Source organism: Oncorhynchus gorbuscha, linkage group LG15 (genome assembly GCF_021184085.1).
Source record: "Oncorhynchus gorbuscha isolate QuinsamMale2020 ecotype Even-year linkage group LG15, OgorEven_v1.0, whole genome shotgun sequence".
Taxonomy (NCBI): domain Eukaryota; kingdom Metazoa; phylum Chordata; class Actinopteri; order Salmoniformes; family Salmonidae; genus Oncorhynchus; species Oncorhynchus gorbuscha.
Window position 1 is genome coordinate 34187227 of NC_060187.1, and position 24541 is coordinate 34211767.

The 24541-nt window shown below is 43.0% G+C and overlaps 1 protein-coding gene across 1 annotated transcript in view; it reads right to left on the reverse strand.

Annotated features, from left to right (window-relative positions):
- The window catches only part of LOC123997472 (ephrin type-B receptor 1-B-like), a 164248-nt gene that overhangs the window by 58187 nt on the left and 81520 nt on the right, over window positions 1-24541 (reverse strand). Inside the window, exon 4 of the mRNA XM_046301748.1 lies at window positions 16085-16420. Coding sequence (XP_046157704.1) covers window positions 16085-16420 — 336 coding nt within the window. The remainder of the gene's footprint in view (window positions 1-16084; window positions 16421-24541) is intronic.

Below are 24541 nucleotides of genomic sequence, written 5' to 3' on the forward strand. Positions count from 1 at the left end.
GACCAGGGATGGAGGGAGGAGTGTAGGATATTACCCCCATAGCATCTAATGGTGTATCTGTTTGTATGAATGTCTTACATCCCAGAAATTCTATGTGACTGAGCATCCTTACTGTAGCAGCAGCAGGGAGAGATGTTGGTCATGTTAAGCGGCTGTCTGTGCACTGCTGCTCTGGCTAAAAGAGGGGAGGGGATAGTCATCAGTCAGCGAGAGGAGACTCTCTGGCTCTCTTTCACGCACCGCTGCTCCAGCTTTGCACCGCGTTATCAATACGCTGAGCCTGGCTAGCAGTGAGGCAGCAGTCTACAGGCCCCCAGCACTTCCTATCATTCAGACTGTTTCAAATGTGCTGCTTTCCTTGCCTCAAAGGGCCTGCTTTTTAATCTATTCAATTCATTTTTTATTTAATTTCATTTGCGGATTTGGTTTTTGGACTATGAGATATGAAGCTATGTTTAAGTGAGTGAAACTCTAGCTAAGTGGAATGGAATCTCCCTAACACAAATGTTATATATTTTCGGAGCCCACAGGGTTTATGGTGAGGGGTGAACGAATCAGGCCAAACCCTATTATTTTGACAAGTGTGAGTGAGTGAGTGAGTGAGTGAGTGAGTGAGTGGTGAGTGAGTGAGTGAGTGAGTGAGTGAGTGAGTGAGTGAGTGAGTGAGTGAGTGAGTGAGTGAGTGAGTGAACTACATTTGCCGGTCCCCACAAGGAAAAATGCTATTTTAGGCTTAGGGGTTAGGTTTAGGGTTACAATTAGGGTTTGAGGTTTAGGGTCAAGGTAGGGTTAGGTTTAGTTTAAGGAAAATAGGATTTTAAATGGGAGTCAATTGTTTGGTCCCCACAAGGAGAGTAAAACAAACGTGTGTGTGTGTGTGTGTGTGTGTGTGTGTGTGTGTGTGTGTGTGTGTGTGTGTGTGTGTGTGTGTGTGTGTGTGTGTGTGTGTGTGTGTGTGTGTGTGTGTGTGTGTGTGTGTGTGTGTGTGTGTGTGTGTGTGTGTGTGTGTGTGTGTGTGTGTGTGTGTGTGTGTGTGTGTGTGTTCCCCATCCTCTCTAACTGTGGCTGGCACTAGGCTAAGTGAATTAGGAGCCAAGTCAGAGGAAGAAAAAACATTGTTAGTTCTCTAAGAAAGTAAATCTGCCACGCTAGACTAGACTTCATGCTCAGCTCAGAATTATGGCTGTCTGAGTTACATATTTAAAAACTCTACAAAAAAGCCATCCGACATTTCCTCTACTAAGTGTGGTGACGCATTCCTCACATAAAAAGACATGCGTCTGGGTTGCTGCTCTTTCAACTGCTGTTAACTGCCTCAACCTCCACTGGTAAGCTGTGAAATTCAATAGTTTTCTGCTATTATTGACAATGCATGTTATTTTTCTGATTGAATACGATGTTGCCCTGGATTTTTTTAAAAGGACTCCAAAATCTCCATAAACAATGACACTGAGTGAGGCCGATGCTAAGTTACTACACTGACATTGATGTCTTCATCATCATTTTTGAAATATTGGGCTTCCTGTAACCGATCAATTTTTATTGGCTGAAGTAAACTAGCAGAGCTCTCAAAAGGCTTGCCTCAGCGTGTTGTTCTTTTTATGTCTCCAAGATGTGTGTGGATTTACAAGGAGAGAAACGTGTAGAGGAGGATTTAAACAAGCAAGATAAGGGTGGTAAAACTGTCAGTGTTCCAATCTCCTGAACACCCGCATTCCCCACAAGGTAAGAATGTCCCACAGGACACCTAAAGGATGAAGCAGGATCTCCATATTCCAACACTGTTTCCCACAAGAATAAGGCAGAGCTTGTTGGAGGAAAACTACAGTGATTCTTCACATACAGTATATCAGATGAAGCAATGTTACCTTTTTGTCAGATAGACTTCATCATTAGGAAAGTCTCATTACAGCCAACGTTTAATGTAATGTTGATGATGACCCTGTTTCCTTCACCAATTTGGATTCAAGCTACATGAAATAAAAGTATTTTGGTTGTACTACAAACAATATTTTCTCCTTCTTTCTCTGCCTTTTTTTCTGTTTGCATTGTTCTGTCTGTCCCTCTCTCTCACTTGTTCTCGCTCGTTTTCTCGCTCTGGGTGAACGTTTTATAGCTCTAGATAATGCCTCTACTCAGAGTGGAGCATCAGGGATCCCTCACACAGAGACAGATACCCTGTTATCTCACCTAGTGCAATATTTCCATCTGTTTCTTGTTTTCTTATTTACCAAATGTTGGTTCAGATGCAATTTCCAAATGTCCTTCTAGGGCACAGGAGACAAACTGACCAAAACACAAGAGTATGGCTTTCTGTGTTAAGATATTACATATAGCTAACTGCCAGTGGCTACTGTAGCTACACTTGTACCTTGATTTTATTCTGTATTTTCTTGAGGTGTATACTCATGTGTATACGGTTCCAAAGAATACAGTCACTGCAAGCCTTTCCCGGTCTCATCTCATTTGTTTTTTAATTACCCTTATTCTACCAGGTAAATTGACTGAGAACACATTTTAATTTACAGCAACGACCTGGAGAATAGTTACATGGGAGAGGAGGGGGAATGAATGAGCCAATTGAAAGCTGGGGATGATTAGGTGGCCATGATGGTATGAGGGTCAGATTGGAAATTTAGCCAGGACACCAGGGTCAACACACCTATTCTTGTGATAAGTGCCATGGGATCTTTTAGTGACCACAGAGCCAGGATACCCATTTAACGTCCCATCTGAAAAGACAGCCCACTACAAGCGCAATGTCCCCAAATCACTGCCCTGGAGCATTGGGATATTTTTTTAGACCAGAAGAAAGAATTCTTCCCACAGGCCCTCCAACACCACTTCCAGCAGCATCTGATCTCCCATTCAGACTGACCAGGACTAACCCTGCTAAGCTTCAGAGGCAAGCCAGCAGTGGGATGCAGGGTGGTATGCTGCCAATGGTGTCATGGGTGAATGAGCTGTGGTAAGAAAGGACAGACCCCTATGACTCTGCAAAATACTGGTGACATGGAGGGTGGGACTGGCTGATGTAGTGATTTTTAATCTTCACAGATTCAAAACGGCAGGAAAATATATTCCATGAGAAATTTAAATGCAGTCTTACTACTGCAGCAAGCCGTGTCTATGAGTAAGCGTCTGAAGCTGTTCAACGATTAGTACAGTTTGTGAAAGAGTTGGCCTGTGGGTAAGGTTTATGACCCCCCCCCATAAATTCCTTTCTCCCTTCCCTCTCTCTTGACTCTACAGAGGGACTCTTGAATAGCCTTTGTTAAACAGAGAGTCTGGGAACATCAAACAAGTGGAGGGAAAGGAACCATATTTCGGTAATAGAACCAGTTGAAAATATGCGTTGGTACGAATATGATGTCAGTTCGGTTGTCATCTGAGACATTATGACTGATGACAGGACGACCTAAAATGTATCTGGGAAAGTCTACACATTATAGTTATCAGATTCACATGGAATTGTTGTGCAATTCAAATGTTTAAATATAAAATTATTGGTGAAAAGATTAAATGTAATTTTAGCTTCCAAATGAGAGATTTGGGTTTTCAAAGGTTAGAGGTCTCCTCAATCAGTGGCCCGCCCCTGTGAAGAGACATGGGCTGTAAACTATGAAACACACCCTTCTCCCTCCACTATATAAGCCCTTGACAAAAGTGTAACCTCCTGTTCCGGGTACATTAGGATGACGGTCCGATGTCAGAAGGATTCAGATAACTACAGAACGAAGCCAGGCTCAGGGTGAGCTTTGGTTGAGAATGGTATTAACTTAGAACTCTTATTCACTACAGAAGTGATACCCTCCTAGCAGTTGAGTTAGCAACAGCAGCTGCAAATATCGGCTAGGAAAGAACAGACAGAGTATCCCGTCTACCACACAACGACGTTACTACAACGTATCCAGTTTACCATCAGAGACATTCTTCAGAGGACAGGAAGATCTGTGGCCAACACAACCAGCATCTACAACCAACCTACCGAAGCGCAGCTCAGAGTAAATATTTATTGCATTTTCCTTTTCCAAATGGGCGGTAATTTAGAATGCATAAGATTCTGTATTTACGATAGAGTAGCTGCCTATGGCCTGATAGAGACATAGCTTCTCCCTTTGTTCTTCAGTCTTCCCGCTCTTTCACTCAAACCCAGCCCCCTTTTCTTTGTATAACCAGCTGTCATATCTGTTCCGTATGCTAGGGACGTTTTCCTTTATGACTTAATTTGTAATCAAGGTATGATTCATTCTGTGTACATGTAATTCTGTGTGATTAGTTAGGAATTTAGTAAATAAATAATTAAACCCAATTTTGTATTGCTGATTCAACTTGTTAGCCAAGAATTTACAACTTTCAGATGAGATTAATATTGACTTCTATTGATGTCAAATATTACTAGGTCTTTAAGAGTTTATTCGGAAGATAACAGCTCTATAAATATTATTCCATGGGGCCCCGACTTTCTAGTTAATTACATTTACATGATTAGCTCAATCAGGTAATATTAATTACAGAGAAAGGATTTTATAGAATAGCATGTCATATCACTTAATCCGGCATAACCAAAGACACGGCAAGAGCTATGACAAATTTCCGGCTCGGGAATTCAATAGTCTGTCTGATGGATCCAAATACTCTCAAAGTGCCCACTGATGGAACAAAGAACCAAGTATCTCTCTACAAATTGACACGGTTTCCTGGTCTTTATGAGAGGCTCCAGTTAACATGGATCCCTTTATGTGGACTAATGCAACTTCTGGCCAGACATATCCTACTACCCATGGAACAGTAGACATGTTTTACATGTGTGTGTAAGAACCATTCCCCTGAGCACACACTGTCATGGGCTGGAGAGAAGCCTCCACTGGGCTCCAGTGCCTGACACACCACCCCCATGCCAGCATGAGAAGAGTTTGGGGTTTGAGTGTGGAGCCCCAGAGTCTTGCCAGAGTAGAGGGTTTGGCACTGTTCTCTGTGAGCTTCTATCATCCGCTAGTGTCAGTTACTCTGCCACAGTTCTGGAAGAGTACGCAGACCTTGGAGTGTACATGTTAATATGTTGCCCACATTAGCTGATTTATTTCATGCCATTTAATCTGCACCTCTGTTTTAATTCATTGAATTCATGGCTCCCACTGACCCACTCTCCTAAAGACTTCCTCAGACTACAGTTGAGAATGCATAAACCGTAAAAGGCAATGGTAAAAGAATATGTAATATCATCTTTTACATTTAACTGAATGGTTCTAATAAGTAAGCTGGTCTTTGGTTGGTGGTAAATCGGGTATGCATGAGAACACACACCACTGTGTCTGAGAGGAGAGGAGTTACAGAGCGGTGCATCAATCAGGGTTCCTGTCAGCTCTGTCACTCCAGCCTGAATAAGGTCTAATGGCCCCTTCACTGAACCACAACTAACTCTCTCCTCAACCAAGATTTCCTTTACTCTGAACTGTCGGGGGGCACTATTTGAACCAACCTCCCATCCCCTGTGACTCCGTTAAAAGGACAGTGGTGTACACTCACACCATTACCCTTTAAATATAGCCCAAGGGTCTTCCAAACTTTTCTTGCCCCCTCCCAGGCAAACCGGTGACCCAGGGACCCCCATCACAAAATCCACGTCTTGTCTTATCAAGTATTTAATTTTTTTGCTGACCCCCAGCAGTAGTGCTAGGGGTCCACAGACCCCCGGTTTAATAACGCTGATCTAGCCAACTCATTCAGCTAGAATCCTTCATTGAAACAGTAACAAAGTGTTCGCCCCGCAGTCCCTCCCGCTGTTTCGCTAAAAAGCTAAGGGATGGGGCTGGAGAAAGGCTATACAGTGTTTGTTTACACTTAAGATATTTACACTTTGTAGTAAAACAAGCTTATATTTTCAGTTCTGATGGGGTATGGCAGTTGAACTAAGCTCATGAGGCATTTATAAGTTATATTCTTCAAGAATCAATGTGTTTATATCATAAATATTTACATCCAAAAATGGATGTAGCAACGAAGGATTCTAGCTTTAAGGTAACTAGCTAAAAATCCCATCTCCTCCATTGCCTCTCAACTCCTTCTTTTATTCTAAACATGACGGATTTTTTCCTACAGAGCCATGACATAAACTCCTCAGGGACAGCTGAAATGGCCCAATTACCTGGCAACAACACAATGGCTCTGACCACTTTTCTGAAGTGAAATTAAAAGCTACTTACACATTACCACTGCAGCCGTTTTTACAAAAGACAATGGCATTGGCTATTTGGTGTATCTATTTATTTCTTTATTAATCTATATCCATCTGTCAAGTCGAGCACTTAACTTGTCAAGCTTGATGATGGGGTCTATTAAGTCTACTAGGTAATAAAGGCCATTTACGTTCTCATTTCCCCCGCTTTCCTCTAATGTGAAGCTATCAAACGAGAACGTTCCATTTTGGCCAGGCATTAAATCTGTCTACTTGAATATTGTTTCTACAAGCCAATGTTCAGAAAGTATTCATTCCCCTTAACTTATTGTACATTGTGTTGTGTTACAGCCTGAATTCAAAATGGATAAATAGATTTTCTTTCTTACCGATGTACACATAATACCCCATAATGACAAAGTGAAAACATATTTTACATTTTTGCTCATTTATTGAAAATGAAATATTTAATTTACATAAGTATTCACACCCCTGAGTCAATAGAATCACATTTGGCAGCGATTACATCTGTCTCTAAGAGCTTTTCACACCTGGATACTACAATGTTGGCACATTATTCTTTAAAAGATTCTGTCAGTTGGTTGTTGACCATTGTAGGACAGCCATTTTCAAGTTTTGACATATTTTTTCAATATGATTTAAGTCAAAACTGTAACTAGGCCACTCTGGAATATTCTATGTTGTCTTGGTAAGCAACTTGTATATATTTGACCTTGCATTTTAGGTTTTTCTCCTGCGGAAAGGTGAATTTGTCTGCCAGTGTCTGGTGGAAAGCAAACTGAACCAGGGTTTACTCTAGGATTCTGCCTGTACTTAGCTCTGTTCTGTTTAGTTTTATCCTAAATAACTCTCTAGTACTTGCCGATGACAAGCAGCCACCACCATGCTTGAAAATATGAAGAGTGGAACTCAGTGATATGTTGTGTTGGATTTGCCCCAAACATAACACTTTGCATTCAGCACATTTTTAGCAGTTCTACTTTAGTGCCTTGTTGCAAACAAGATGCATGTTTTGGAATATTTTTATTCTGTACAAGCTTCCTTCTTTTACAGGTTCCTGACCAATTATGCTATTTTGTGTGTTTTTGGGGAGCTTTCTTTTTCCTTTTTTTGTACATAATGTTTCTTATGACCGAAAAGAGCTTCAGGACATCAGAACAGCGATTACTCACCTTGAACTGGACAAGTATTTTTGCTTTAATGTGTTGGACGCGAAGGATATACAGTACTGCTCCTCCCGGACCAGGTCCAATACTCCGTCATTTGTATGAAGAGGAGACGTCGTTACAGAGGTCGAAGATCCAGATGCATGGTGAGACTGCATCAGCAAGTGGATAGTCTGCCCTTACCGTCCGTTCTACTGGCAAACGTGCAATCACTGAGGAATAAACTGGATGAGCTCCGTTCAAGACTATCCTATCAATGGGACATTAAAAACTGTAATTTCCTATATTTCATTGAGTAGTGGCAGAACAAGGACGTGGATAAGATACAGATAGCTGGGTTTTCCATGCATCGGCAAGAAAGAACAGCAGCCTCCAGTAAGATCAGGGGTGGTGTATGTTTCTTTGTCAACAACAGCTGGTGCACAATCTCTAATATTAAAGAAGTCTTGAGGTTTTGCTCAACTGAGATAGAGTACCTCAAGATAAGCTGTAGACCACACTATTTATCAAGAGCGTTTTCATCTATATTCTCCGTAGATGTCTATTTACCACCACAAATTGATCCTCGCACTAAGGCTGCACCCAACGAGCTGTATAATTTTTTTAATATTTTACCTTTATTTTACTAGGCAAGTCAGTTAAGAACAAATTCTTATTTTCAATGACGGCCTAGGAACAGTGGGTTAACTGCCTGTTCAGGGGCAGAACGACAGATTTTGTACCTTGTCAGCTGGGGGATTTGAACTTGCAACCTCTTGGTTACTAGTCCAACGCTCTAACCACTAGGCTACCCTGCCGCCCCGAGGCCATAAGTTAACAAGAAAATGCACATCCAGAGGCGGTACTCCTAGTGGCCAGGGACTATAATGCAGGAAAACTGAAATCTGTTTCATGTCATTTTTACCAGCATGTCACATGTGCAACTAGAGGGGGAAAAAACTATAGATCACCTTTACTCCACACACAGCGTTGCATACAAAGGCCTCCATTTGGCAATTCTGACCATAACTATATGGTCCTGATTCCTGCTTACAAGCAAAAACTCAAACAGGAAGTACCAGTGATGCACTCAATGCAGAAGTGGTCCGATGAAGTGAATCCTAAGCTACAGGACTGCTTCGCTAGCACACACTGGAATATGTTCCGGGACTCAGCTGATGGCATTGAGGAGAATATCAGTCACCGGCTTCATTAATAAGTGCCTCTACGACGTCGTACCCACGGGATCGTACATACAGTGCCTTGCGAAAGTATTCGGCCCCCTTGAACTTTGCGACCTTTTGCCACATTTCAGGCTTCAAACATAAAGATATAAAACTGTATTTTTTGTGAAGAATCAACAACAAGTGGGACAATCATGAAGTGGAACGGCATTTATTGGATATTTCAAACTTTTTTAACAAATCAAAAACTGAAAAATTGGGTGTGCAAAATTATTCAGCCCCTTTACTTTCAGTGCAGCAAACTCTCTCCAGAAGTTCAGTGAGGATCTCTGAATGATCCAATGTTGACCTAAATGACTAATGATGATAAATACAATCCACCTGTGTGTAATCAAGTCTCCGTATAAATACACCTGCACTGTGATAGTCTCAGAGGTCCGTTAAAAGTGCAGAGAGCATCATGAAGAACAAGGAACACACCAGGCAGGTCCGGAATACTGTTGTGAAGAAGTTTAAAGCCGGATTTGGATACAAAAATATTTCCCAAGCTTAAAACATCCCAAGGAGCACTGTGCAAGCGATAATATTGAAATGGAAGGAGTATCAGACCACTGCAAATCTACCAGGACCTGGCCGTCCCTCTAAACTTTCAGCTCATACAAGGAGAAGACTGATCAGAGAAGCAGCCAAGAGGCCCATGATCACACCGGATGAACTGCAGAGATCTACAGCTGAGGTGGGAGACTCTGTCCATAGGACAACAATCAGTCGTATATTGCACAAATCTGGCCTTTATGGAAGCCATTTCTTAAAGATATCCATAAATAGTGTTGTTTAAAGTTTGCCACAAGCCACCTGGGAGACACACCAACATGTGGAAGAATGTGCTCTGGTCAGATGAAACCAAAATTGAACTTTTTGGCAACAATGCAATACGTTATGTTTGGCGTAAAAGCAACACAGCGCATCACCCTGAACACACCATCCCCACTGTCAAACATGGTGGTGGCAGCATCATGGTTTGGGCCTGCTTTTCTTCAGCAGGGACAGGGAAGATGGTTAAAATTGATGGGAAGATGGATGGAGCCAAATACCGGATCATTCTGGAAGAAAACCTGATGGAGTCTGCAAAAGACCTGAGACTGGGACGGAGATTTGTCTTCCAACAAGACAATGATCCAAAACATAAAGCAAAATCTACAATGGAATGGTTCAAAAATAAACATATCGAGGCGTTAGAATGGCCAAGTCAAAGTCCAGACCTGAATCCAGAATCTGTGGAAAGAATCTGTGGAAAGAACTGAAAACTGCTGTTCACAAATGCTCTCCATCCAACCTCACTGAGCTCGAGCTGTTTTGCAAGGAGGAATGGGAAACAATGTCAGTCTATCGATGTGCAAAACTGATAGAGACATACCCCAAGCGACTTACAGCTGTAATTGCAGCAAAAGGTGGCGCTACAAAGTATTAACTTAAGGGGGCTGAATAATTTTGCATGCCCAATTTTTCAGTTTTTGAATTGTTAAAAAAGTTTGAAATATCCAATAAATGTCGTTCCACTTCATGATTGTGTCCCAAAATACAGTTTTATATCTTTATGTTTGAAGCCTGAAATGTGGCAAAAGGTCACAAAGTTCAAGGGGGCCGAATACTTTCACAAGGCACTGTACATATCCCAACCAGAAGCCATGGATTACAGGCAACATCCGCACTGAGTTAAAGGCTAGAGCCGCCGCTTTCAAGGAGCGGGACACTAATCCGGAAGCTAATAAGAAATCCAGCTTCACACTCTGACAAAGCATCAAACAGGCAAAGCATCAATACATGACTAAAATCGAATCCTTACTACAACAACTGATGCTTCTTGGATGTGGCAGGTCTTGCAAACTATCATGGATTACAAAGGGAAATCCAGCCGTGAGCTGCCCAGTAACGTGAGCATACCAGACAAGCTAAATGCAGTCTATGCTTGCTTCGAGGCAAGCAACACTGAACCGTGCATGAGAGCACTAGCTGTTCCGGACGACTGTGTGATCACGCTCTCCGTACCCGATGTGAGTAAAACCTATAAACAGGTTAACATTCACAAGGCCACAGGGCCAGATGGATTACCAGGATGTGTACACAGGGCATGCTCTAACCAGCTGGCAAGTGTCTTACTGACATTTTCAACTTCTCCCTGACCCAGTCTGTAATACCTACAGTTGAAGTCGGAAGTTTACATACACCTTAGCCAAATAAATTCAAACTAGTTTTTCACAAATCCTGACATTTAATCCTAGTAAAAATTCCCTGTCTTAGGTCAGTTAGGAGCACCACTTAATTTTAAGAATGTGAAATGTCAGAATAATAGTAGAGATAATTATTTATTTCAGCTTTTATTTCTTTCATCACATTCCCAGTGGGTCTGAAGTTTACATACACTCAATTAGTATTTTGTAGCATAGCCTATAAATTGTTTAACTTGGGTCAAACGTTTCAGGTAGCCTTCCACAAGCTTCCCACAATAAGTTGCGTGAATTTCGGCCCATTCCCCCTGACAGAGCTGGTGTAACTGAGTCAGGTTTGTAGGCCTCCTTGCTAGCACACACTTTTCAGTTCTGACCACAAATGTTCTATAGGATTGAGGTCAGGGCTTTGTGATGGCCACTCCAATACCTTGACATTGTTGTCCTTAAGCCATTTTGCCACAACTTTGGAAGTAAGTTTGGGGTCATTGTCCATTTGGAAGACCCATTTGTGAGCAAGCTTTAACTTCCTGGCTGACGTCTTAAGATGTTGCTTCAATATATCCACGTAATTTTCCTGCCATCTAGTTTGTGAAATGCCTCAGTCCCTTCTGCATCAAAAGCACCTCCACAAAATGATGCTGCCACCCCCGTGCTTCACGGTTGGGATGATGTTTTTCGGCTTGCAAGCATCCCCCATTTTTCCTCCAAACATAAATATTTGTTTCATCAGACCAGAAGACATTTCTCCAAAAAGTACGATCTTTGTCACCATGTGCAGTTGCAAACCGTAGTCTGGCTTTTTTATGGAGGTTTTGGAGCAGTGGCTTCTTCCTTGCTGAGTAGCCTTTCAGGTTATGTCAAAATAGAACTCATTTTACTGTGGATATAGATACTTTTGTACCTGTTACCTCCAGCATCTTCACAAGGTCATTTTGCTGTTGTTCTGGAATTGATTTGCACTTTTTGCACCAAAGTACGTTCATCTCTAGGAGCGGTATGACGGCTGCATGGTCCCATGTGGTCCTTCTCTAGCTCAGTTGGTAGAGCATGGCGCTTGTAACGCCAGGGTAGTGGGTTCGATCCCCGGGACCACCCATACGTAGAATGTATGCACACATGACTGTAAGTCGCTTTGGATAAAAGCGTCTGCTAAATGGCATATATTTATACTTGCGTACCATTGTTTGTACAGATGAACGTGTTACATTCAGGCATTTGGAAATTCATCCCAAGGATGAACCAGACTTGTAGAGGTCTACAACTTTTTTTTCTGAGGTATTGGCTGATTTCTTTTGCTTTTCCCATGATGTCAAGCAAAGAAGTACTGAGTTTGAAGGTAGGCCTTGAAAAACATCCACAGGTACACCGCCAATTAACTCAAATGATGTCAATTAGCCATTAAATGCTTTGAAAGGCTGGTCATGTCTCACATCAACACCATCATCCCAGAATCCCTGGACCCATTCCAAATCACATACCGCACCAACAGATCCACAGGTGACACAATCTCTATTGCCCTCCACACTGCCCTTTCCTACCTGGACAAAAGGAACACCTTTGTGAGAATGCTGTTCATTGACTACAGCTCAGCATTCAACACCATAGTGCCCTCCAAGCTCATCACTAAGCTGAGGGTCCTTGGACTGAACACCTCCCTCTACAACTGGATCTTGGACTTCCTCACAGGCTGCCCCCAGGTGGTGAGGGTAGGCAACAACACATCCGCCATGCTGACCCTCCTGTACTCCCCTCCTGACTGTGTGGACACACATGACTCCAACTCCATTAAGTTTGCTGACAACACGAAGGTGGTATGCCTGATCACAAATAATGAGACCACCTATAGAGAGACCTGACCTCAATGTGAGCAAGACAAAGGAGCTGATTGTGGACTACAGGAAAATGCGGGCCAAGCATGCCCCCATTGACATCTACGGGGCTGGAGTGGAGCGGATTGAGAACTTGAAGTTCCTTGGTGTCCACATCACGAAGGACCTATCATGATCCAAACACACCAAGACAGTCTTGAAGAGGTCACGACAAAGCCTCAGGAGGCTGAAAAGATTTGGTATGAGACCTCAGATCCTCAAAAGGTTCTACAGCTGCACTGTTGAGAGCATTCTGTCTGGTTGCATCGCCGCTTGGTATGGTAACTGCTCGGCATCCGACTGCTCTTCATCCGACCCCATGGCGCTACAGAGGGCTTCCTGCCATCCAGGACCTCTATGCCAGGTGATGTCAGAGGAAGGCCCTAAACAATGTCAAAGACTAGAGCCACTCAAGTCAGACTGTTCTCTCAGCTACCGCACAGCAAGCGGTACTGGAGCACCAAGTCTGGGACCAAAAGGCTCCTTAACAGCTTCTACCCCAAAGCCGCAAGACTGCTGAACACTTTATCAAATGTCTACCTGGACTATTTGTATTGACTAACACAATTTGATTTTAATTAACTTCACCATAACAAAGGGGTTGAATACTTATTGACTCAAGACATTTCAGCTTTTCATTTTTAATTAATTTGTAAAAATTTCTAAAAACATAATTCCCCCATGACATTATGGGTTATTGTGTTTAGGCCAGTGACAAGATATCTCAATTTAATCCACTTTAAATTCAGGCAGTTACATAACAAAATGTGCAAATGGTCAAGGGGTATGAATACTTTCTGAAGGCACTGTAGACTCCAGGTGTTCTCTATAGCCTGTTGTTTGGTTCAACACATGGCTATAATTGAATGCAACTGAACACGGTGTTAGCTCAGTAACCATAGTTCCATTTAATTGAAAGTAATATAGCAGTGTAAGATACAATCTTGATGTTCCTCCAAAAACATTCACAGTGGAGCACTGAAGAGAGTCATGATTATAATCCTTTTCAAGAAGACATTTTCAAGTCTTCCTAACAACGAGCCCTATGTCTGGAGGGAGAGGTGTCGTTGGCTGGCCTGGTGTTACCCATGGGTATACCGTATGACAGGACAACTGAGTACTAGAATGGCTTACCAATGAAACAATGTCTCCTTCATGTTGTCATGACATTGGCCTGGGGGATAGGTTTATGACAGTCATAAATGCCTCTTCCCCCCCTTTTCCTCTCTCTACCCTACTGTGGTTACATTTGCAAAACCCTTGGTTAACATAGAGATTCGGGGAACATCAGAAGGTGGGGGGAAATGAACTATATTCTGGTAATCCGAACAATTGAACATATGCAGTGGTACTTAATGAATATGATGTCAGTTCGGTTGTCATCTGAGACATTCACATAAATGATAAGATGACAAACTCTACAGTGGAAAGTCTACACATCAGAGTTATCAGATTCACATGGAATTGTTGTTCAATTTAAATGTTTGAATATGAAATTATTTGTGATGGGATGAAATGTGATTTTAGCTTCTAAAATGTGAGATGTGGGTTTTTATAAGATAGGGCTGCTCACTCAATGGCCCGCCCACGTGAAGAGACAGAGGTTGTGAACTATGAAACACACCCCTTTTCTCCCTTCCTATATAAAGCCTTGATGATAACATAACTTCCTGTTCCGATGATGTGAGGACGACGGTCCTATGTCAGAATGGTTCAGATAATAACTACAGAACGAAGCCAACATCAGCGTGAGCTTTGGTTGCGAATGGTATGAACTTTGAACTCTTATTCACTACAGAAGTTATACCTCCTAGCCGTTAAGTTAGCAACCGCAGCTGCAAACGCAAGTTAGGAAGGAACAGACAGAGTATCCCGTCTATCACACAACGACATTACAACAACTTATCCAATTGACCACCAGAGACATTCTTCAAAGGACAGAGGACTCGGTTTGGCAACACGGTCTTCCATCTACCACCAACCTACTGAAGCGCAGCTCAGAGTAAATATTTATTGCATTTTCCTTTTCCAAATGGGCAGTAATTTAGAATGCATAAGACACTGTATTTACGATAGCACAGCTTTTTCATTTGTTCCTCAGTCTCCCGCTCTTTCACTCAACCCATCCCCTTTTCCTTTGTGTAACAAGCTGTCATATCTGACGTTTTCTTTTATGACGTAATTTGTAATCAAGTTATGATTAATTGTGTGTATGTGTAATTCTGTGTGATTAGTTAGGTATTTAGTAAATAAATAATTAAATAATTTTGTATTGCTGATTCAACTTGTTACCCAGGGTTTGTGCAGATAAAATAATTTACAACTTTCAGATGAGACTGAATTGAGGTGACGATTGATATTGACTGCTATGGATGTAAAATATTACTAGGTCTTTAAGAGTTTATTCGGAAGATAACAGCTCTATAAATATTATTTTGTGGTGCCCGACTCTCTAGTTAATTACATTTACATGATTAGCTCAATCAGGTAATAGTAATTATGGATAAATTATTTTATAGAATAGCATGTCATATCACTTAATCCGGCATAGCCAAAGACACGACAATGTATTACACCTCATTACACCAACCTACAGAAGTTTGATAGATTCTGAAACGGCCGATTCACGCCATATTTAAAAGTGGAAGGACTTATTATCAATTATCAAGTCCATATGATTTTTCAATACCAAAAGAAAGCGATAGAAAGATACATTGTATGACTTACATTGAATTCTACCTCCTGAATGGTGTTCTCTGTATTGTGAGAGACATACAAGTAATAAACCAATCTGTGATACTTGAAAAATTTAACACGTTATGAAAAATCCAAAACAGCCGAAGTGAAGTCTTTGACAAAAGATCAAAAGCCTCGACTTTGGTTCTAGAATGTTCTAGAATGTCTCCGGTTTAAAAAACAAGAAATGCCAGTAGCGCTGATGAGTTGTTGTGCAACTCATCAATTAGACGATAAATATAAGCCTTAAGTCATTGATTTCCAGAACAAAACTCTATAATGGTTGCCAGGGGAGGCTGTTCAATAGAAACTCACCTAACAGCAACAGGTGAAACACTTTCACGTATTGACAAATAGGAACATGAAAAAAAAAATCACAGGAATGTAACCTTGGGATTTAATTGCTGCCGATCAATAGCAAATGTACAGGACTGTGTTGAGTCTGTTGACTCATTCTGTTGATGAGTGAGGAAGGCTTTCAGTGAAGAATACAAGATGGCTATCAATAGCATCCATCTTATTAAAGGACAGAGAAAATCGATTGTATACAGTATAGGGCTAAAGCTTGACTGTAGACCATTAGACTGCCTCAGACCTTTTTGTTGCAGTTACCTTGAAACGTGTACCATTGAAATGTACTTGTTGTGAATGCCTGTACATTAACATGTATTTTAAAGCATGGTGTGAGACACAAAGCATGATGCTGTACAATGCCACTGACCAGCCTGGTTGGTAGTGATGTTGATGGACACGTGCTGGGCAGGGTAGGGGCTCTTGTTGGTGACTCCATTGATAGCGTGTATCTCAAAGGCGTAGGGGGTGTGGGCCCACAGGTTACTGATGAACACCCTGGTCTCAGTCAGGCCCTGCTGCCTGGGCACATACTCCACGTTGTCATCACAGTGGGAGCACAACGGCCGATCCGCACGGCACTTCCTGCACACGATGTTGTAGGTGACGTCATCGCGGGCGCCAGTCTCCCTAGGCGGGTGCCACTCCAGGATCACAGAGGTCTCGTTGACGATGGAGATGACATTCCTGGGACCAGAGGGGACACCTTTAAAAGGACAGGGAATGCAATGCAGACATTAATATACTGAACAATATGTAGCACTGTTTCCACAACCTGCAAAAACGGTAATATGACACTGCAACAAGACACTGCACTCTGATGTGAAAGAGATATTAGGATCAACCATAGTGATCAACAAAAATGATAATTCAGATGTAAATTTTTAGGATGATTCCTCATTAAAAAATAACAAAAACAACAACAAAAAATACCATTACGGGCCCTTTGGAGTCTTAAAAGAAGCCTGGGTAAGGCCAAAATGGCACAAATATTCCAACTTCAATTAATTATTAAATAAGTGTCAAATGCATGGCAACAATCCTTCCTCAAAATCCCCCTTCTGTGGATTAAATGTCTTGAAAATCTAGTTTTGTGAGGAATCACCTTATAGCACTGATGCCACCTACTCATTTCAGTCCCACCTGCTCCAGTCCCACCTGCTCATTTCAGTCCCACCTGCTCATTTCAATCACAAGATGTACACACACACACACATACATAATGTAATGCCCCCTGTTTTACTAGTCATCTGTAATGTGGACAAATACATAATGTGCATTACATTTAGTCAGAGATAAAGTATGTAGTATGTATCTATGTGTGGCTCTGTATTTAGCTGAAACGATTCCCTACTGATGGTTATTACACATCATGCAGCTGCCATTTAGCCCATGTGTTTTTGATGTGCACGTGTTGCAACAATACCATTAACATGACAGAGCACATCATGGGAGCAGAAATTACACCACTCAATCACCTCCTTCAACCAACCTCATACACAATCTCATCCTGCTCACTCACATTCACACATACTGGTCTCTATCTCTCCTCCACTAAAATAGTTTTCCCTACATTTACCTTTCATCTGGCACTGGGATCCCTGCCAGGGAATTTTGGTTTTGTTGTGCACTGTTTCTATCTCTGTGTTTGAGTCAATATTTTGTAACGATAATAGATTTTATCTGAGTTTTTTGCCATTAATGTTTCTATGCACATATTTCCCTATAGTGGCTGCATGCTTCTCAAGACTTGTACTCACAAAGGCCCAACAATCACTGTGGTGCTCTAATCTTCAGAAGTGTTTTGACCATTCGACCAGTGAATCAAGAGGTGACAGATGATTGGGTTGGTTGACCAATTTAACATATGCCTTTCTGGTAGCAGTTTCCCACGGGGTGGCAGGTGGCCTAGTGGTTAGAGCGTTGGACTTGTAACTGAAGGGCTGCAAGATTGAATCCCCGAGCTGACAAGGTAAAAAAATCTGTTCTGCCCCTGAAAAAGGCAGGTAGTCCACTGTTCCTAAGCCATAATTGTAAATAAGAATTTGTTCTTAACTGGCTTGCCTAATAAAAAAATATATACAAAAATACTGTACACACAGGGGTCTGACCATGCCTTAGCAGCCTGGGCGTTCTCTCATCTACTTTTCCTCTCCCTAAGTCACAGCTGTGATCTGATTGGTCAATATTCCGGCTTTTATATTAGTCTCTCTTTCTGATCCACCTCCTCACACTCTCTCTCACGCTGTGAGGGGCAAAACCAGCAGTGTGAGTCTGAGGACTCCTCCAGTAGCCTAATTGTCAGCTGCTGGGGAGAAGAGTGGCCGGGCTCTACACAGCAACTCTACAGTAGCCAGCAGTAGACTAGCCAAGGGAGGGAAGACGAGCAAGATTCAGGAGATCTTGTACACAACAACAGTTGTTGTGTACAACAATCACAGTGAACCAGAGCCATATGTAGAGATCTCTTGTGAACACTGCAATGTATGAGCATACTGTTTGTTCAAACATGTAATTATGTAGATGTGGAAGTATCTTGATATGACTGTAAGTAGGTGTTGATGGCCATGTGTGTCCTTCTCTAATTTCAGACTCTTTTAGCTGGGATGACTCGGTTCACACAACACAGGGTCACTGGTCCTTTGTCAAAAGCCTGTCTGTGCTTAATAGGGCCCAATGTCTTTGACCTGCTTCTCAGCTTTGACAAAAAACTATGGAGGGGTTGAGAAGACTGATGTGATCACCACTTAACAGCTCATTTTACCTGCCATTATGGCCACTCTCTCCTTCCCTCTCATTTATGAGAGGATCTAATTTGTCCACAGCATTAGTTACCGTTCTCTGCCTCTCTCCCCCATTGTCCATCAGCTGCAGGAGTCAAGGTTGATTTGGCTCAGTGGCACAGGGCCGCCATACACCAAGCTGAGTTATCGACACCCAGACCCACAGACTGGTCTGTAGATCCATGCTAATTACATTTAGATTTTAGTAATTTAGCAGACACTCTAATGAACTTGAGAGTAATTGAAACTGCACCTTGTCCCCCTGCCCTCAGGCACGCGACAGGGGGGTAATCGTTTTGCCATTGGCTAGCCTTTGATGGATAACCAGCCTTCTGCACAAAACTAGCATGAGGCCTCAGAGTGAAAGAGCCAAAGGGTTAGCTAACATTCTGTAGCTATAGATTCATCAAAAGTCTAAAAAGTTTGTATTCATTTCTGTGAGCAAACAGTGAGCAAAAAAATAAGTTAAAAAAATATAAACTTGAGCATTGACTGTCCAAACTATTCTACAGTAACTAGATAGGCCGCTCACATGAAAGACAACCCCAGCAAGACCAAGAGCTAAAGGATAAACCCAACAGCACATCAAGACTGGTGTGGAAGTCTGTCGGCACGCGACTTCACACGCTAACAATCACGCCTCAGTTTACACAGCTAGGCCTCACATCCACATCCAGGATCACTTCTTCCTTGGCCAGACCAGTTCTTTTTCTCTCCTTCTACGATTTTGCCACTCTGGAATGTGCCCAGAGGGAAATAACAGGCCAGACTGTGATCTGTACCAGGCATTCCTGACACCCTGTGGAGAGGCCCATGACAAAACTGCCCTTTAGTGTTCATAAAAGGGAATTACATTATTTAATTAAAAGTTCTTTCACAGGGACATTTGTTTAAGTTTTATTATAGTATCTACAGGTAACTGCCAAAATAAAAGGAAACAACAAGATAATGTGTCTTAATAGGGCAATGGGCCGCCACGAACCAGAACAGCTTCAATGCACCTTGGCATAGATTCTACAAGTGTCTGGAACTCAATTGGAGGGACACGACAGCATTCTTCCACAAGAAATTCCATAATTTGGTGTTTTGTTGATTGTGGTGGAAAATGCCATCTCAGGCACCAATCCAGAATCTCCCATAAGTTTCCAATTGAGTTGAGATCTGGTGGCATATGGTTCACATAGTTTTCATGCTCATCAAACTATTCAGTGACCACTCGTGCCCTGCGGATTGGGGGCATTGTCAACCTATGGGGGCATAGCAATGATAATAATGGCCATTTTTATGCATGACCCTGAGCATGATGGGATGTTAATTGCTTACTTAGTTCTGGAAAGACACCTGTGTGGAAGCACCTGCTTTCAATATACTTTGTATCCCTCATTTACTCAAGTGTTTCCATTATTCTGGCAGTTACTTGCAGCTAGTAATTCCGGTAGTATACCATTAGTGTTGGCCCTTGAATTTAAACAGGAGTCTGTGACTTGACATCCTAACAAAGAACAGCCGAAGGGGGTTTTAATGGGTATGTCTCAGAGACAAATTGGTTTTTCCATGTCAATCTATTCTAGACTGCAGTACTCAGTGCTTCTGCCATGTGAAATATCAATACCCAAGGCGCACAGCAGTCTGAAACTGTCTGCTCTAAAGATGCCAAGGCGGCTTTAGCATTCAACCATGCCTTTCAAGGAAAAACCCACGAGAGGCCATTTCAATTCCAATCCGAGCAACAGCTTATTTTTATGTTTTCATGATGACATTTTGTAGCTGTCAATTTCTGCGTGTGAAAGCAAAGGGAAGAGGGCAACCTGCATATTTCATGAAGCCGAGTGATGATTCTGGGTTAGAGATGACCATGTGTGAGGACCGACACTGCAGATGAGAAGCAGGAACGAGGAGTCAACATTTTAATATAGCACAAACAGTAAAGAGGACAGGAACAATGTCAGCACCGGGTAACATAACGACATACGAACATTAATACAGCAGCGGGAACAGAGCTGGGGAACTGACAAATATAGGGGAGGTAATAAAAACAGGTAATTGAGTCCAGGTGAGTCCAATAATTCGCTGATGCGCGTGACGAGGGAACCAGGTGTGCGATATGATGGTGGCAGGAGTGCGCAGTGCTGGGCAGCCTGGCACCCAAAGAGCGCCAGGGAGAGAGAGCGGGAACCGGCGTGACAGTACTTGCCCCTCTAGGGGCGCCACCTGGCATCCCACCTGGACGAGCCAGACGGGCCGGCCGAAGCATGGGTGCTGGACCAGCCGGCTGGGGTGTAGGAGCCTGGCGAACAGGCTGAGGTGTGGGAGCCTGGCGAACCGGCTGAGGCGTGGTAGCCTGACGATCTGGTTGAGGTGTGACAGTGACGATCCCACTGGGACGTGGGAGCCTGGTGAGCCAGCTGAGGCGTAAAAACCTGACGATCCAGCTGAGGCTTGACGTGGGATGGGAGCCTGCCGAGCCAACCAGGGAAATGAAACCTCAAGCCAACTAGGGCATGGAAGCCCGACGATCCAGCTAAGGCATCCCAGGTTCCATCGGCGGCAGCACCCCGGACCCGACGTCACCACCAACTGAAAAGGCAGCAGTGCCCGATGCTTCATTTGAAGGCTGCTACATTCTGTAAGAACCGACGCTGGAGATGAGAAGCAGGTACGGGGAGTCAACATTTAATTTGGAACCGACATAGAACAGGAACGACAATTAATACCGCATCCGTGGATCGCTGGGGAACAGACAAATATAGGGGAGGTAATAATCAAATCAAATCAAAGTTTATTGTCAGGTGCGCCGAATACAACAGTACAACATTGCACCAACCTTACAGGGAAATGCTTGCTTTCAGGCTCTAGTGCAAAAAAAGGTATTTGGTGAACAATAGGTAGGTAAAGAAATAAAACAACAGTAAAAAGACAGGCTATATACAGTAGCGAGGCTACATACAGACACCGGTTAGTCAGGCTGATTGAGGTAGTATGTATGGTTAAAGTGACTGATATGGTTAAAGTGACTAAAACAGGTGATTGAGTCCAATAATTTGCTGATGCACGTGACGAGGCAAGCAGATGTGTGTAATGACGGTGGCAGGAGTGCGCAGTGCTGGGCTGCCTGGCACCCAGAGCGCCAGGGAGAGAGAGCGGGAGAAGGTGACACCATGTCCCTGTTTTTACATACAGTGGGGAGAACAAATATTTCATGACCTTCATGTAGAGGTCTGTATTTTTTATCATAGGTACACTTCAACTGTGAGAGACGGAATCTTAAACAAAAATCCAGAAAATCACATTGTATAATTTATAAGTAGTTAATTTGCATTTTATTGCATGACATAAGTATTTGATACATCAGAAAAGCAGAACCCAATATTTGGTAGAGAAAACTTTGTTTGCAATTACAGAGATCATATGTTTCCTGTTGTTCTTGACCAGGTTTGCACACACTGCAGTAGGGATTTTGGCCCACTCCTCCATACAGATCCTTCAGGTTTTGGGGCTGTCGCTGGGCAATACAAACTTTCAGCTCCCTCCAAAGATTTTCTATTGGGTTCAGGTTTGGGGACTGGCTAGGCCACTCCAGGACCTTGAGATGCTTCTTACGGAGCCACTCCTTAGTTACCCTGGCTGTGTGTGTTTCGGGTCGTTGTCATGCTGGAAGACCCAGCCACGACCCATCTTCAATGCTCTTACTGAGGGAAGGAGGTTGTTGGGCAAGATCTCACGATACATGGCCCCATCCATCCTCCCCTCAATACGGTGCAGTCGCCCTGTCCCCTTTGCAGAAAAGCATCCCCAAAGAATGATGTTTCCACCTCCATGCTTCACGGTTAGGATGGTGTTCTTGGGGTTGTACTCATCCTTCTTCTTCCGCCAAACACGGCGAGTGGAGTTTAGACCAAAAAGCTCTCTTTTTGTCTCATCAGACCACATGACCTTCTCCCATTCCTCCTCTGGATCATCCAGAAGGTCATTGGCAAACTTCAGATGGGCCAGGACATGCGCTGGCTTGAGCAGGGGGACCTTGCGTGCGCTGCAGGATTTTAATCCATGATAGCATAGTGTGTTACTAATGGTTCACTTTGAGACTGTGGTCCCAGCTCTCTTCAGGTCATTGACCAGGTCCTGCTGTGTAGTTCTGGGCTGATCCCTCACCTTTCTCATGATCATTGATGCCCCACGAGATGAGATATTGCATGGAGCCCCAGACCGAGGGTGATTGACCGTCATCTTGAACTTCTTCCATTTTCTAATAATTGCACCAACAGTTGTTGCCTTCTCACCAAGCTGCTTGCCTATTGTCCTGTAGCCCATCCCAGCCTTGTGCAGGTCTACAATTTAGCCCTGATGTCCTTACACAGCTCTCTGGTCTTGGCTATTGTAGAGAGGTTGGAGTCTGTTTGATTGAGTGTGTGGACAGATGTCTTTTATACAGGTAACGAGTTCAAACAGGTACAGTTAATACAGGTAATGAGTGGAGAACAGGACGGCTTCTTAAAGAAAAACTAGTAGATCTGTGAGAGCCGGAATTCTTATTGGTTGGTAGGTGATCAAATACTTATGTCATGCAATAAAATGCAAATTAATTACTTAAAAATCATACAATGTGATTTTCTGGATTTTTGTGTGTGTATGTATGTGTGCATAATGCATGCGTGTGTGTGTGTGAGCACAATGACCAGACTAAATACGAGGAGTTAATCTCACAGCTACAGACATTAACATGCTTGCCCCTGCGTAAGGCGGAGCTGATATGTGAATGTAGGATGGGTCTCATCACTCCTTTCCCAGGTGGAGTAATAGCTACTGTCTCTATCTGACTCCAGGTAATTAGCATTGATGTTTTGCCAGGTCCACACGCTGTGCAACACTGCTGGCTTGCCGTAAGGGTGCTGCTTCAATTAGAATAATTGAAACATCAACGTTCTCCTCTTCACCAGTACGGCAAGGCCCAGGATAGGGCCGGATGAAGGCTTCCAGGAGGGGATACATAGGGGTACAGGGAGTTCCAACAGGGAGGTATGGAGGGGGGCCTGATGTTTAATAGGTGTAGCAGTGATAGGTCTTTGAAGGAGCAGGGGGCTCAGCGGTGAGGCTCCATGGTTAAAGTGTAGTGTTGCTCTCCTGCTGACAGAGCGGAGAGCGTATCAATCCATCACCCTGCTAATCTGACAGAGGGAGCAGCAGAATACCAGCCCACTCTACACACCTTGGTTTGCCTGACGCCTACTGATACTCCTACACAGCCTAAGAACTGCTCTACTGCACAGTCTGTGAGCAAGGGGAAACAGTAGAGACAGTGTGTGTGTGTCCTCACAAGGATATGAAAACAAAGAATTCAGACAAGTGGGGACATTTCGCCGGCCCCAACATGGAAAAATTATATTTTAGGTTTAGGGGTACAATTAGGATTAGAATTATGGTTAGGGGTTAGGTTTAGGGTTAGCGTGCGTGTGCGTACATTCTTGTTGTGTGTGTGTGTGTGTGTGTGTGTGTTTGTTTGTGTTTCTGAAATCCCCCTTCATCTGTAAGATAATTTGGTGAATAGTAAGTAGAATAAATATGTGAGTTAATAATACGCAAACGAGGATGCTTAGATGTACACCCCCTACGAGGCTGGCTTCAAGGGAGCTCTGCTCCACACTGTTTCCTCAGAGATCTGCCTTCCACAACTGTGCAGAGCTTTCAAGTGAACTGTTCTCAATTAAGCACTCAATCAGTGGGGGGGGGTTAATTATTTAAGCTGATACATCCTGTTTTACATCAACTGTGAGAGGTTAAGGACACGGGTGCGCCCTGCGTTTCAACCATGCATTCATTACATTGATTACAGCTGCAGAATCATATATGAATGCACACTTCACCACTGTAAACATACACCATGCAGCTGCTGTCTCTGTCTGTGTCTTTTGAGTACTTTCAACAGTAAAAGTGGTGAGTGGGAGTAGTTAAAAAGACAGGGTGACGGTTGGTTTCTGAATCAAATTCCAAACAACTACCCTAAAATCTACTCACATTGGCTAAATGTATCAAATGGTATGAAGACT